This window comes from Mesitornis unicolor, unplaced genomic scaffold, assembly GCF_000695765.1.
Source record: "Mesitornis unicolor isolate BGI_N332 unplaced genomic scaffold, ASM69576v1 scaffold5659, whole genome shotgun sequence".
Taxonomy (NCBI): Eukaryota; Metazoa; Chordata; class Aves; order Mesitornithiformes; family Mesitornithidae; genus Mesitornis; species Mesitornis unicolor.
This window is the reverse complement of record NW_010207857.1, coordinates 12,994-28,144: the sequence shown is the minus strand read 5'-3', so window position 1 is coordinate 28,144 and position 15,151 is coordinate 12,994. Positions and strand designations below refer to the sequence as shown.

At 37.3% G+C, this 15,151-nt stretch overlaps 1 protein-coding gene across 1 annotated transcript in view; it reads right to left on the bottom strand.

Annotated features, from left to right (window-relative positions):
* AKAP11 (A kinase (PRKA) anchor protein 11) overlaps nt 1–15,151 on the bottom strand; it is a 31,417-nt gene that overhangs the window by 8,028 nt on the left and 8,238 nt on the right. Inside the window, exons 3-8 of the mRNA XM_010192274.1 lie at nt 14,332–14,379; nt 12,732–12,866; nt 11,488–11,752; nt 6,366–11,031; nt 3,970–4,125; nt 575–658 (exon numbers count right to left, since the gene is read on the bottom strand). Coding sequence (XP_010190576.1) covers nt 575–658; nt 3,970–4,125; nt 6,366–11,031; nt 11,488–11,752; nt 12,732–12,866; nt 14,332–14,379 — 5,354 coding nt within the window. The remainder of the gene's footprint in view (nt 1–574; nt 659–3,969; nt 4,126–6,365; nt 11,032–11,487; nt 11,753–12,731; nt 12,867–14,331; nt 14,380–15,151) is intronic.

The window sequence follows — 15,151 nt, the reverse complement described above, 5'->3', positions numbered from 1 at the left end:
AGGGAAAGAAGACAGAAGAGAGAAACAATAAAAGGGTGTTAAAAAGAATGATTGTAATATGAAGACATTTTAAAATAACAAGATTGATTATTGATTTTAATTAGGGAGGACAGTTTAGTTTTGCTTCATATGTGAAAAGGTTGAGTCATCGTATGCCACAGGTATGAACAGCTACAGGTTATTCAAATCTCTAAGTCATAAGTGATCTACAAAAATCAACTACCAGGCAATTTTGAAAGTTTCCACAAGCTAAAGGAAAAAACAGAAATCCTGTAGGAAGCAAGCTCTAGTTTGCAAGAGAAAGTAATCTAAAGACATGTAAAACTGCAAGCAGGAACATGCACAAAAGGGACCTTTCATTTTGCAAGCAGAACACATTCATCAGTTTAGCACAGCAAAATTTAACCATTCAATATGGATTAATTAATGAAAAAATCATATTGTGATTAAGTGAGAAAAGTGTGAATAATGTATCAGCATAAAAAAATGCACCATATTTTTATGTTCCAAAATGATGATTTCATGCATTAATTATGAGGAACCCATCTGGTTTATATTTCTCAACTCAACCAACCTGTCTGATGTTGGAAAGGATAAATTCTCCTCATACATATCCCCTTCTAAACCAAGACTGCTCCAGCTACTGCTGTTACCATTACTGCCAGGAGAAGAAGAGAACACAGCTGAACTAGAAGAGAACAATAGCTCAAACTAGAACCTTCAATTTCCTGTTTTGTCAAGACATTTAATGCAAGGGCACTGAAACAACTTTGCTAAGAATTCATAAAATTATACACTGTGAAGACAACTGCACAAAAAATCCTTCCATCTGATTCCAAAAATTCAGAAATGTTCTCCAATAGCCTGATGAGACAGAATTCTTTGAGCAAATTAAAAAAACTCCACCTTTCGTAAAATCCTGAACATTGTTCTACAAGCTGATTTTTTTCAAAATGGGGTTTATAGATCAGTGAAAACAATACTAAAAGAGATTAATTCACTCACAGTTCATAAAGATACTGCATTTATTCCACTACTACATCCAAGTCAATGTGAAGAACTGAAAAAAATAAGCATGTTCTTACACTGGCACATTTTCGGTATTATAATTAGCAGAGTTTGTTAAGCTTATGCTTATGCACAAGACTGAGCTACTCATATGATTACATCTCCTGTTCCCCAACTTCATACCTCCCCCAGAGCACACCTGGAAGCCTTGCAAGAAGAGGATTTCAAGATAACCATTATTCTTTGGGAACGCTAGGTTGTCTACTACATACAGTACAACAAACCACGAAGCAACTCCAGTGAACAACTGCTCCAAAAAGATGCCTCCTCCACTAAGCCTGGTGAGATTGCTGGAGCTCTTCTTTTCCACTCATCCCACTCAAGGCAAATAATAAAATTTAAAACCACAAATGGTGGAAAGAAACATTTCAAGAGGCAGACATTAATCTCGTTCAAGAGTCTGCCAGTAACAGCATTACCTATCAGTGTCATTTGCTTTCCAGTATGGCTGCTTGGATCCTAACTTCAAAGCAGTAACAGCAGGTTAGCAAGCCTGCAATATGAATGCACCCTAACGGGAAAAAAAACCAATTAAGTTGTAGGTGCTTCAATCAGCATTTTGTTGCTTACTTAGACTACCTGTGCAAAGAATAATCAAAAAGTTCTCTCATGAAAAAAAAAGAAAAGAGAAAATTAAAGAGCAGAAGCTTCCAAATAAACCAACTTGATTTGCACAGAAAATGCACTGAAAGTTACATTCATAATGCACGTGGAAGTAAAAGCTGCCCCAGTTCTCGGACTAAAGGACAAAGTATTTACAACTTAACAGAATGACCTCATGCACACTATTATTCTGATTAGGTAAGAGATTTATGTATTTTACATAGGTCAAACTTAGTGTGAAATAATCATATACTTAACCATATGATTACAATGCATAGCAGTGTATGAGACTTCTTGGTAATGTGACCTTTATTTTGTTGTAAAATGCCAAATTAACAGTCTTGAAAATAAAGTCCTCCAAGCACAGAAGAAGCAATAAACAAAGGTGTAATAATGCTTCATGCAGCTCTTAACATAAGCCAGCAGAAGAATTACAAGAAAAGCTTTCAACTTTTATATATACTGTATATACAGGAACTGTAATTCAGATCATCTGCTTTGAGATTCTGCATTATGTACATACAAAGGCAAGAGGCTTCTGCTTTGAATTATAACCTAACCTGGATGCTCTGATTCATCCCTGGAAATGCTTATGTCTATGCCTATACCTATACATTAACTACAGAGAAAGCTTAAGACTATTTTATGTCTAAATTTAAGTTGCTGGTGTCAGGCACGCAAAGCAGATGATACAAGCACTCCCCTGCATAACTAACTTTGCCAAGGGCTTCCTATTTCTGTTCAAATGGGACTGCAGGGATCACGCTTGGTCATCCTTTCCAAGCTGCCTTGCTCCCTTGTTCACAGATAGTCTAACCTGCTGCGAAGCACTGAAGTACAATTTTGCTATTGATCTGAGATGCAGAGGGCATGTACCATTTTGGCAGAGCTGCTACCAAAAATGCCTTTTTTTTCCTGAAGCAAAACAAAGCAAGGTAAATTGAATTGGAACACTGTAGCTTGTAGTGTTGTGTTGTTTTCTGGGGACTGTGATCCTGTGTTGCAAAAAGATTGCAACTACCACTAATGGAATCTCTAGGTTTATTTCTACAAAGATAACTTCCAAAACGTCAGCTAAAGGAGTCTCAAGTACCAGTATCCACTGAAAACTGCAAACAGCCTGGAAAATACTGAGGGAAGTGAAAGGTCCTCCCTCACAAAGTAAAACTTGCTTAATGTTCACAACGCTACTTAATCATCTTGTACCAGCACTACAAACAAACTGGTCTAATAATTCCTAGTACCTCAAAGATAGTACAAGCAAAACTGCTGGCAGCTTCTTAGACAGAAGGAAGCCACTTGCATTAAAATCTAGCTGCCAGGGAAGCAATGCTACCCGATAGCACATTTAAATGTTTCAGATTGACAAAGTTCACATATAGGCAGCACAGTATTTCTTTAAAGAGATGGCCCTGACCATAAGAAAGTAAGGGCTAACTGAAAAGAGAAAACCTCTCCTTCATTTCTGCTATTCTTCAACAGAAATGCTGAACCTTCTACAGTAACAATAAATCAGTCATAAAAAACTAAGTTTACTCATTCCTCATATATCCCTTATATAGAAGCTCGGGCCACAACTCTCAATATAATTTCCCCTGGCAACAGGCAGAGAGATCAGAGATTTTTTTCCATTCCCATTCTGATCTCTGTTAGTCATCAATCAGTCAGGGGAAGCATAGTGAGAGGCTCTGTGGGAACAGTTACTACCCCAAACAGGTAAGTTCCACTATTACACACCTGTAAGCTCACGGTTAGTAGTACATAAGTACTGCACCAATATCAGTTAGAACAGCTTATAAATTCAAGTATCAAAAAAGACCAAAATAGCTGTTAAAGCTCCTCATGCATATTAGGCTCTTATTTCTTCTTTTCAAGAATAGATGAATTTACATAAATCACATTCATAATAATTAAGCTTTAGTATTTCAGAGCACAACCTATAAAGAGTACTTTCAAGTTACATTATTTACATGGTGGTTGTTTTTAAAACACCTCCATCTTTTGCTAATACTTAAACTATATACATACAGTTTTATTCAGTATGACTCCCTGACATCAATGACAGTCAGTCCACGTATTTTACTGAATGTGTAGTATAAACATTCATGGGCAACAGCATTTTGTAAGAAAACACAAACATAGTATTAGAGCTCTTTTTAATTAAAAAAAAGTCATTGCATGTTAAAGATAACAATTTATTCTCTCCCAGGAGAAAACCATTTGATGCCAAATTATTTGACGCCAAATTATTTGACATCAGGATAACTGTTTTAACTATACTAACATGTTTATAGTTACCTGTCACTGAGGTGAAGAAAACTGCTGCTTTCATCAGGATGTTCATCTTCAAAACTTAGATTGGACCAACTGCCAGTGCTATCATCACCGATACTAAGACTCATCTGCTGGCTAACAATAGATTCAACAGAATGAAATCCTTCTCTTCCAACAGAGCTAAACAAAAATTTAAGACAAAAACATCACTACATTTCGTGCTGATCTGTGTTAGTTAATTTACAGCAATTTAACACCATTTCAAAGACATTAAATTCCAAGGGAAAAAAAAAAGAATCCGTAAACTTGTACTCTATTCTCAGCATAAGAAATGGAGCATCTAAATGAATCTGAAATTGAAACAGACTTGGATCAGGGATTGCTATCTGGAATTCTTTCACTGGAAGACAAAGGGAGTGGCACAAATAATTCTCTCATTTGGAGGATTATTTGCTATGATGCCTTCTATGCTTTACAGCCTTACAGACTGTATAAGGTACACTTTTCAAGCAGAAGACCTAACACTTTTAAACCTGCTCATCATAGGACAGTTTGGCTACTTTCGCCTCCCCTGCTTTCAGTACATCCCGCTAAGTGGTCTGCTATTGTAGGCAAAGTGCTTAAGTATGTGCCGGTGTTTAAAACATTAGGATTGCATTTTTTAAAAAGGCCTTTCTGAAGATAGAGATTTGCCTTCCTGCTTCAAGTGAATGTAGCAACACACACAGCAACCCATACTGCTTTTTTCCCCTCAGGAAATCCATTTAAATTTTTCATCCAAAGACAGTCAAGCAAGTATGCTCAATAAAAGGTAGTCTTTAGAAGACACTTCAAAAGATCCAGTTTGATAACTTTACAGAAGCTTGAACTCCTTAGAAAAGAAGTTATAACATGAGAACGTGCAGTTATGAACTAACTTTCAGGGGCACGCTGTGATTATCTCTATATAGGTGAAGTGGTGGAAAGTTGAGGAAAAATTAGCATCCTACTACCACCATAGCAAGCAGCCACTGTAACATTCACTATTTTAAAAGCCAACCTTAACCACATCACTGGCAACACTTTGCTTCAGTGAGCACAAATTTTTGCAGACAAATACGTAGCTCTGACTAAATAGTTGAACACTTTGAACTGGAGCCCATGTGGGCAATACAAAGGTGATTTTTTCCCCAATTTTATTTACAGTTATACCAGCACCAGTAGCATTCTTTTCACCACACAAGGCAGCTTCTCAAGTAACATACGCATTATATACCATACATTAGATGATGATGTAAGAAACATTTATAAATTCTGTCATATTAAAACCCTAATATCACCTCACCATAGATATAATAATAAACAGGACCTCTCTGAACCTTGCAGTTTATTACTGTCATATTCTAAGACTTTAAAATAATATTTTTAAGAAATGATTCGGAAACAAAGTGTCATCTTTGATACTGCAGGTATAGGAAAACATCACCACATTACCTTGGTTGGTTTTTTTTTGGTCACACAGAGTAAGGACTCAACCCTGCTGTGCAGAGAGCCACAATATGCATCTTACGAGCACTTTTATGCTGTTAGAATTTTTAGTTGAGCACTTTCATTGAAAGGTCATAAAAATTAATACAGATCTTACAGGTTTCCACAAAAGTTACCTATTTCTCCATTCATGTCCATGTGCCACAGCTGCTGCTGTGTTTCATAGCACACCTTGAAAAATTTATTTCAGTCCCACTGTGGCCTTTAGTCACAGAACATATAAAAATCAATTTTATTATTCATCATGATGCCCCTCTAGAAACTAGGGAAATAAACCTGTAGCTATTCTGAGGAACTTCCCCCACAAAAAAAGTAGGAAAATAAATATTACTATAAATTGGAAAAAACAACATGGTAAAGATTGCTTTTAGACCTGAAGTCTCTTCTTCAGGTCACTCTGACCACTGCACAGTTTGTTTTGAGAAACAATTATTGCTTGTCCCGAAGTTACTGTGGCACGTATTTCCTAAATAAAGGCCTATTAAAGAAAAAAGTACATTAGTCTTTGTTAAATACACAAGGATCTGAAAGTCATTTCCTTGTCTACTGTATTACTATTTCACAAGCTAAAATGGGTATGGTCTACTATTCTGTACTGTAGGTAATAACAGCATTTGAAGTTGAAATAATTCCACTAATTAGTCACCCACTGGAACATATGTGTGCCGATATACAGAGAAACCTTGGTTTCGAGTTCCCACAGGTGGAAGAAAGTTTGTTGTTTTTTTTTTCTAGTTCTGAATCATTTAAGTAGCATCAGAAGAATAAAAAGAAAACACACAGAACAACATGCGTATTTCTGGAAAAAAAAAAAAGTCCTTCTCAGCATGTATTTGTATGAAAAATCCTTTTTCTGGTGCGGAATGCAACCAATAAGAGAAAATTAGTATTACCTTATGTTAACTGCCTGACCAATATTAGTCATAGCTGATGTCATTATTTCAGTAGTAAGGCTTTCAGCAAAACTGACTCCATCTTGTCCAATACCACTGTCAGCTGTCAGACTTGTGTAACTCTGCTCTCCTTCTGCTTTCTCTATGGCCGCAGCAGCTCCCTTGTCAGAAAACACTGTCTTCTGCTCTACATCAACGTGAATTTTAGGAATATCGAGCTGAAACACTCTTGATTTTTGAGAGGCACCACCCAATCCAGAATGAAGAAAATGCCTCACTGGAACAGAGGATTCTTGCGTGGGTAGATGATGAGATGTATTTTCTGTACAATACCGATGTTCCTTCATACTGCAGCATCTACAGAGAGTTCCCAAAAAAGGAGACAGTTTCTCAGTATATGAAAGCCTATCTCCGTTTTTTCTGTTTTCAGCCACATGGAGAACAGCCGACTCTAAACCCATTTCTAAAGTATCATCTGCTACTTTTCTAGCATATTGTTCAATAGCTTGAATTATGCCTTCACTGTAGCCATTTTCATTTAAACTGCCTGTACTGTAATACAGTTTATGATCTGGGGAGAAAGGAAGAAATGTCCTAGAAAACCTTGTTTTAGTAAGATCCCCTGTAACTTCATCAAATTCAGACTTTTTATATAGACAGGAATCTGTTAGAGACTTTGGCAAACACGTTCCCGACGTTTTCAACTTCTTCCTGACATCGCAAGTGATGCTGCGAGCAAGGGATTCTGAAAAATGTAACACCTCTGGGCATTCTGTCCTCTGCGTGCCGATACCCCTCTCGTAGGTCTGGTCTTCACAGCGATGAATGCTGCTTTTCACTTGCTGTACTGCATCTTTATTCACTGCTTTGATCAGCTCCAGCTTACCATTTACTTGTGCACTGTGCCCAGGAAACGTCTTTCTGTTGTATCTCAATTTGGTTTTTCTAGCAGCTTGCTGCAAGCCCGATTTGATAGACCTGTAAGCAAGTCTGCTAGCATACTGATCCAACAACAGTTCAGCATTACCACCTTCTCTTTTCAAAACTCGAATAATGTGATCTGTGTATTCATCAGTCACACTTTCACAGCTTGGGTATTTGGAAGTCAAACCTGTCACGTCTGAGCCTTGTGGTAAAGGAAGCACAGATAAATCTCTCTCCCCCGGCCACTGGTCCCGCACTACACCGCACTGTTCTTTTGAACTATAATCTTTATCACCTTTTCTCAGATAAAGGCAATCCATCTGACAGTTAACCCGCTTCAATCTCAACAGTTTACAATGCCTTGATTTCACTATTTTCTTGGCCTCATTGATGACTTTTCCTGCCATATCACCTGCATAATTCCATAAGGAATTGCAAGTCTCACCTGGGATACTCATAAAAGCAGTATATCCACATCTTTTGTTTTGCATACCTAACCGAACCTGGCTATCAGCTTCTCTTTCATTTGTTTTACCATCTAACTGGGAAGCGGCCATTTCAGTCGCTAGTGAAATTATATGGCTAGCTAAGCGATCTGCATACTGAATTGTTTTTGCCAAACGCTCATCTTTTTCAACAGCCATTTCAGAATGATCTTCATCTTCACTACTTTCCACTTCTTCAGAAAGTGACCGCATGAGTTTCAGCATAAATTCCTCCTTTTCCAGAAAGCCATGTTCAGTTTCAGACAAACCAGTAACAGACGGATTGTATGGTGTAGAAGGTGGCGTTGCAGGTGCAAATTCCTTTGCTAATTCTCCCTTCAGTTTCTTAGACAGTTTTTTTAGGTTTCTTTCAGAACTACCTTGACACGGTACTAAAGGAGTTGGTGGGGGTGTACCAGGCATTGCACAGCTATTTCCATGTTTGAGACTTGATTTATCTTCCATCTGCAAAGCATCTTCACTCCCAAACACCACTGAAGAAAAGCTATTTGCATGCAGAAAACAATCAGCCTGCCTGTAAGTCAAAGGTCCTAACGATGGTTTCTGAGTATCAAGGGGTTTTGAAGGCTTGTTGAAGCATGCTACTGAGCAGCTTTCTGGGTCAGTAAAGTCCTCCAGAACACGCCTAGCAAAAGTCACAGTGGAACAAGGCGGAGGTGATTTTGAAGAGAACCTGTGTCCTTTTTGTTCCTGCCAACAGTCTTTAGATTCTGAAAAACGCTGCACAGAATGAGTTGGAGTAAGAAGAAATTTACATGGATTACTCGAAGACATCTGTTGTTGTTCCGTAATTGTAGAAACAGTACTTTGTTTCTCAGTCTCTTGCTTCTTTATCACACACTGTTCTTTTCTACCAATACCTGCATAAGTCTGTGAGCCCACATTACACGCTAAATTCTCACTAGTGTTGCATAACACAGCTTTACTTTCATCCACAGACTGTTTTATGACATACTTGGCCAAGCGATCTGCAAACATATTCTCGGGGATGTCTTCACCAACACATTGCACATAAGGTTTTTTATCTATTATTTTTCTGGTTAAAAAATCTGTATACTCTTCCACTGCTTTTGTTACTCTAGATGAGGTTATGGCTTCATAAGCTTCATTTACTATCATATCTACCATCGTTCCAGAGAAAGTATTAATGCCTTTTGAAGCAGTTACTATTTCTGAACTACTGTTCATTCCACATACGTTACTTGTTTGTTTGGTATTGTTTTGGTTATGTAAGAGTGATGGAGTATTTGGAGTACTTTGAGCACTGCAGTCTGAAGTTAGGTGTATATTTCTGAAAGAAGCGACTTCCTCTTCTCTCTTTCTGCTTGTGAAAAATGGATGAGTGGAGTCTCTGTATATTTTCACATTGTCACCAGAATTTGGAGAACTGCATGCTTTTGCTTTACAAGTATCAGAGGAAACCCGACGTTGACAAAGAGCTCTTCCAGCTAAGGGCACAGGTATTGAACTTACAACACCAGAGGTACAAAATAGAGCTTGCTGAACTGTATATTCTTTCTTGGAATCCTGGATTTGCTTCAGTGCTACTCTATCATTAAAATTAGGAAAAACTGTGGAAGTCCGTGTTGACTCTAACATACTTTCTGCGCTCACATATTTAATGTTGTCCATGGAAACACTAATGGCTGCTTGCGTTGTGAAGGTCACATCAACCTGAGATAGTTCAATGAACGCCTCCTGAATGACAGATTCAGACAAATCTCTGGCATAGGATCTTACCACCTTGTCTTCATAATCAAATGATGAAGGCTGTGCAGCTGTAGGTGTCGATGGATATGAAAACTGGCATACTTCCATGATTCCTTCAAACACAAGTTCTTCAGCGAGGTCTGCTGCAAACCGTGCAACGGTGTTGGTAAATATTTGTTTCTTTACCTGCCGCAGTTCTTTCAAAGCACCAGTTATAGCTTCACTCACCAAAAAGTTTGCTATCCCGTTAATGGCACGCTCCTTCAGGGAGATTGCTCGACGTCTTCCAATCTCATAAAAAGCCATTTGGAAGACTGAAGAAGTCAACCTAGCAGCCAAATGACAAAGTGCATTGGTGCACGAAGAAACGCCTTTTTGCAGGTCTTTAAATGCACTTCCAAAGCTTTTTTCAACTAATTCAGTTGCAAATTTTTGAATGCTATCTCTAATCATTAATGACTTATGTTTAGATGTTGCTTGTTTATCTGGTTCCTTACCAGTTTTCATTTTGAGATCTGCAGCTTGACCTTTCTTCTCCTTCAAAGCAATCCCTTTGTGTTTTGAGTCATTTCCTGCACATATTTGTTCTGATGAGAACTCAGAATGAAAAACAGAACCCAATATTTCAAATGAAACACTATCAGCATATGCTGAATAACTACTATGAACTGCATCATGGTGATTCTGACCTGTCCCATCTCCACCAAGATTAATTCGACATAAACATTCAGAAGAACCACAGCTCCCTAGTGGACTGAAAGCTGAAGATCTAATAGGGCTGAACAAGCCTCCGTTCTCTTCCCCTGATGTTTTAACCGGGCGAGGGGAATCCGGAACATCAAAGACACTGCTATATGGTGATTCTGGTTTACGAGGAGTTGGTTTCTTTACATTGGCTGGGAGAGTGGGACGATCAAACTTGAATTTCTGAGGATTCATTGTAACACTTGCAGAAGACAACTGTTCATGCGCAGTCCTCCTTTTCTGGGAGGGATTCCCTAGGATGGGATCCCTAATAACTTTACAAGAATTTTCAAAGGCTTGTTCAAGCTCATCGAACTGATCAAAACTATCAAAAAATTCACTAACTTCTGAGTCTGAATCCTCTATACCATCTTTCACTACTGGAATTTTTGGCAGCTGAAGTTTTGCCTTCAAGCTTTTTTGATACCCTTCTTCATCTAAGAAGATGATGGGGCTTGGGCTGGAGCAATCTGACTCAGAGGATTCAGCTGGAGAGGAGGAAAACAATGTTTTACATAAAAAATTAACACCTTGATCAGTAGGATTATATGGCTTATAGAAACTCCTTTGTATCCAAGGATCAGAAATTGAGGTTGTAACTGAATTTTTTACTGAGGACAGTTCCTTAAGTCCCAAAATATCAATCAAAGTAGAAGATCTGGCAGATGACTTTCGACGTGCAGAACCCACAACGATCTTAGAGTTGACAGCTTCTAGAGATTGAGCAGGGATGGTCTGTGAAGCAGCATCTCGATGGTTTCGAGAAGTAAAGCTGCATGCACCTGAAAAAAAAGAAAAAGCAAGAGAGACTGCTTCAAACCCAAGAATTTTCCTAGAACTACACAAAACTGGGGACAGATTTTGATGGCAATTGCTGGCTTGCTATTGTTGCAAACTGCTAGCTGACCTTCCATGATTAAAGCAATCTTTCATTTTTTAAAAAATCTTATTATACTAATCTAATCACTGACAAATTCATGTATTTTTAGCACACAAAGTAGAACAAGACTATTTGATCTGCATCTGACACCAAGATTAGAATCTTTGGTTAGTGAGTTGATAAACTGTTGTGAAAAGAACAACAAAACCAGTTACATTTTCCATTGCATAACACCCCTTCACAAAACATGTTTAAAGTAGTAGATGTAAAAAAGTAGTACATTTTTTTTCTCATAAAATACCAACAGCCTAAATTTCAAAAAACAACTTTTACAAGTCAACAGCAGGCAAGAACTTACCAGCACTTTGTGTCTTCGAAGGCTCATCTTCATCTAAGTGTTCAAAAGCAGTGACAAAATCATCCTCAATTGAAGAAACTGACTGATTCGTGTCATCATCTTCCCCATGGGATGTCTCTGTTTGATGTTTCTGTGATGAGTTTATTTCCATTGCATATCTTATGCCTGTGGTATACTTGCTCAACAAGGTAAATATGTAATCAACTTTGATCCTTGGGAACGAAGGAGACAGTCTCATCACACAAAACACTTCAGGAAGTCCATTCTTGAAAAAGAGAGCAACAAGAAAACAAACATAACAACCTTGGAATGATTTCAACTGCCAGGAGTAACAAGAGATTCCTTCAATGCAGTTTTATGAATAGTAAGCAATTTAAACATATTTTAAAGATATGAAAATGAATGGAACAGTTTGTGTAGAGTGACCATTAAAATCACTCACTTTCCTAACTTCTGCATTCCAAATAAATGATTGCAATAAAATAAACAGAAGGCTGCGTAATGCAACCCTGATAATACGTACTCAAGGATCTACTAATTAAAGAATGAGCGTTAAATCTGTAGACAAACACAGTACTTCAAAGCATGTTTATGCTTCAGTTTATAGGATATTTGCTTCTTCAAGGTATTTTTTACCTTATATACAACATAATTAAATTCAGCATACATGATTAGCCAGTAGAGCTTTGAGAAGTTTGCTTTAATAACATTTACAATTGAAAATAATATAATTGAAAACAATGCTAATAACAGAAATAATATTGGAAATTAAAATAATGGAAGTTATCTTATTAACAACATGGGCAATTGTAAATATTTTTTTTAATATGGAAAGAGCCCACTGAGTTTTATGAACACCTGACATTCTCAATTTTTGGCACCTCGGTTCCAAGAATAAAAGTCTGCCAAGGATGAAAGCCATATCTGAGCAAAGCAAAGATAGGTAACTTGACAAGTTTCATCTTCTTTCCAAACTGGCAGCAAAAGGGACTATAGACTAGCTGGGATCAGCACTACAATTAAATATTTGTTAAATAACACAATGCTTGAAGCACCTAGCTTATTTTGAGATTTTCTAACATTCATTTCAAAGAAACTGAACAAATATAACAATATTAATACTACAATGGCTAAGATGGCCCAAAAACACAAGCAAGAGAAGGTGTGATTATGACTAAACTCTTTATATGAGACCAAATATAACGCTTCTGTAATTAAGACATGCAAAAAGACAAAATATTTACCTGATGTTTCATGACACAAGGTTTAACCAACGTTTTCTTTACATCTTTAAGAAATACAACCTCATTTTCTTTTAGTTTGCTCAACTGGAGCGATTTCAGAACATCTGGAAGCTCTACAGAAACAGCTGCCAAATCCTGATTTAAATATACAAACACATTGAGAACGCAAAGTGAAAAAAAATAACATGGAAATGATAATGATTTTGACCTCATGTGCCCCCTAGATAGTAACAGTTGCTAATTTTGGTAACGTTTCTCTTCTCTTCCCTATTTCTTGCCCCATCCTTCACTTATTCTCTCAAACTGTGGTGTAAAGCTCATGTAAACAAGCTTTATTTCAGTCCACGCTCATCTCCAGCTCATTCTTCTACCAAAAGAAATTCCCCTGATCCTCATGGGCCAGAAAAGGCTTACAAGTCACAAAGGTGAATTTTGTAAGCACCGAAAAGCAGCTGCACATCCTGCAAGGTACAAAACTATGAAGAGAAGTGTGAACTCAGCTAATAATGATTCTCAATGGACCTCCATATGCTCTTAATGTGCTTTACTGGAATGCTGTTTTAGCCCACTATTACAAAACCAGGGATAAGGCACTTCTTCAAGCATGACCTTGGATAACTTTTAGAGTTACCTAATATAGAAAAGGCCTATGAAAGATTCATGGGTTTTTTTTTTTAAACAGTCTCAACGCTACTGGTCCATACAGTACAAACTAAGTCTCCACAAACCTACTCAGCAGAATTTTCTCTAAATCTCTCTAGACAACTGAATAGTTCTCACCCATACTTGAAAGCAAGTCTAGCACTATTATAATTTGATTAATTAGCAACATTGATTAAACTTTTAACACAAATGCATTCGGAGGTTCTGTCTTGCTTTTTTAAAAATCAGCAACTGTTACAGCAATCTCTATCTACTAAGATCTAGACAGAGTAAAAGGTATATTGATGTGTAAACTGCACAGGAAGATTAAATCCTTAACTTCTTAAAACAGCATGGCACAATCCCACTAGGTTGCTATACTTCCCCTTTTAAAATAGTATTTTGTCATCTAACTCTCCAAAATAATACCTTAAGGCATAACCGTATTACTGACTCCTGGACGCCCACCAGCAATTCACAGCCAGCAAATTCAAGCAAGTTTTGGCTTTGTGGATGACAATTGCACCGTATTAATAAGCACAACTCTACTAAGGAGAAGGTTACAAACCAAAATACTGGTACACAAAGGTTTAATACAACAAAACAACAACAACAACCCACCACAACCACAAAATCACAACCAATCAATGTGCCCCCCCAAACAGCCCACACACAAAACAGATCCCCACACACACAAAGTAAGCTGTTCCAGACCATTCTAACACAAAGACTGTCCCAGGTAATATTTTAAATACATATAAAACATTGACAATCATAGTAAAATCATTATTTTTCAACCCTTCAATGATATTTAAAACTTAGGTTTTTAAATGCTCAAGACATACATTTTATTTCTCAAACACCAAAATTCCTCCATCTGAAAAATTAGGTACTACTAAGAAGAAATCACCATTGCTGAAGAACATTATTTTCCAATATAAATAGGCATATACTGTACCTGCAAATGAGCAGTACCCATCTCTTCAGCAAAAGCTATAAATGTAAGCTGCAAAATAAATACATGAACATACTGAAATACAGAAAAGAACTTTTTAGTTTTCTGCAGATATTTAACAGTTAAAAATTCTGCAGGCTTTACCATAAAGCTTCATTTTAATGCAATGAAAACCATACCTTAAGGGTAGCATAGCTTGCCCAAACAGTGGCACGATGTCTTACATAAAGAATAGCACTGCTACACAATCTGACTTGTGAAAGGTCAGATCAAACTAAAGAGCATATACAACATCTAAAATGCACTACAAAGAAATTTTTCTAGTGGCCTATTGGCTGGTGTACACTGAGCAACACATACAAGTCATTACAGCTGTTAAAATAAACATGATTTTGCTCATCTGTCCTTGCTTCAGGCTGGACACATACAGAAGAGTTTCATTTTGATATGTGTCCAGGCTAAGTAACTGTGATGCATTTGGATACAGTGACGAGAGCGTAATGCCAACACATTATACAATTTATCATGTAAATTGATTTGCCTAAGGCCAAAACACAACAGATTAGTGAAGCCACACGTTTGCATGCAATATCCAAGTAGATAAACCTCTAAAGTAAAAGAATTAAAATATTCAAACTCAAAAAAAGGTCTTGTCAGGCTCAGGATCCTGGAATACGACAGAAATGTCAGCTTTACCTCAGTTGTTTGCGCTTGTGGACAGGGGTGGTATTTTATCACATATTCACCCTTTCTTCTGTCTACAGGTGTCTTCTATCGTTCAACATGAACGGACCAAAGAGAATCAGTATTCTGTCTTACCTTC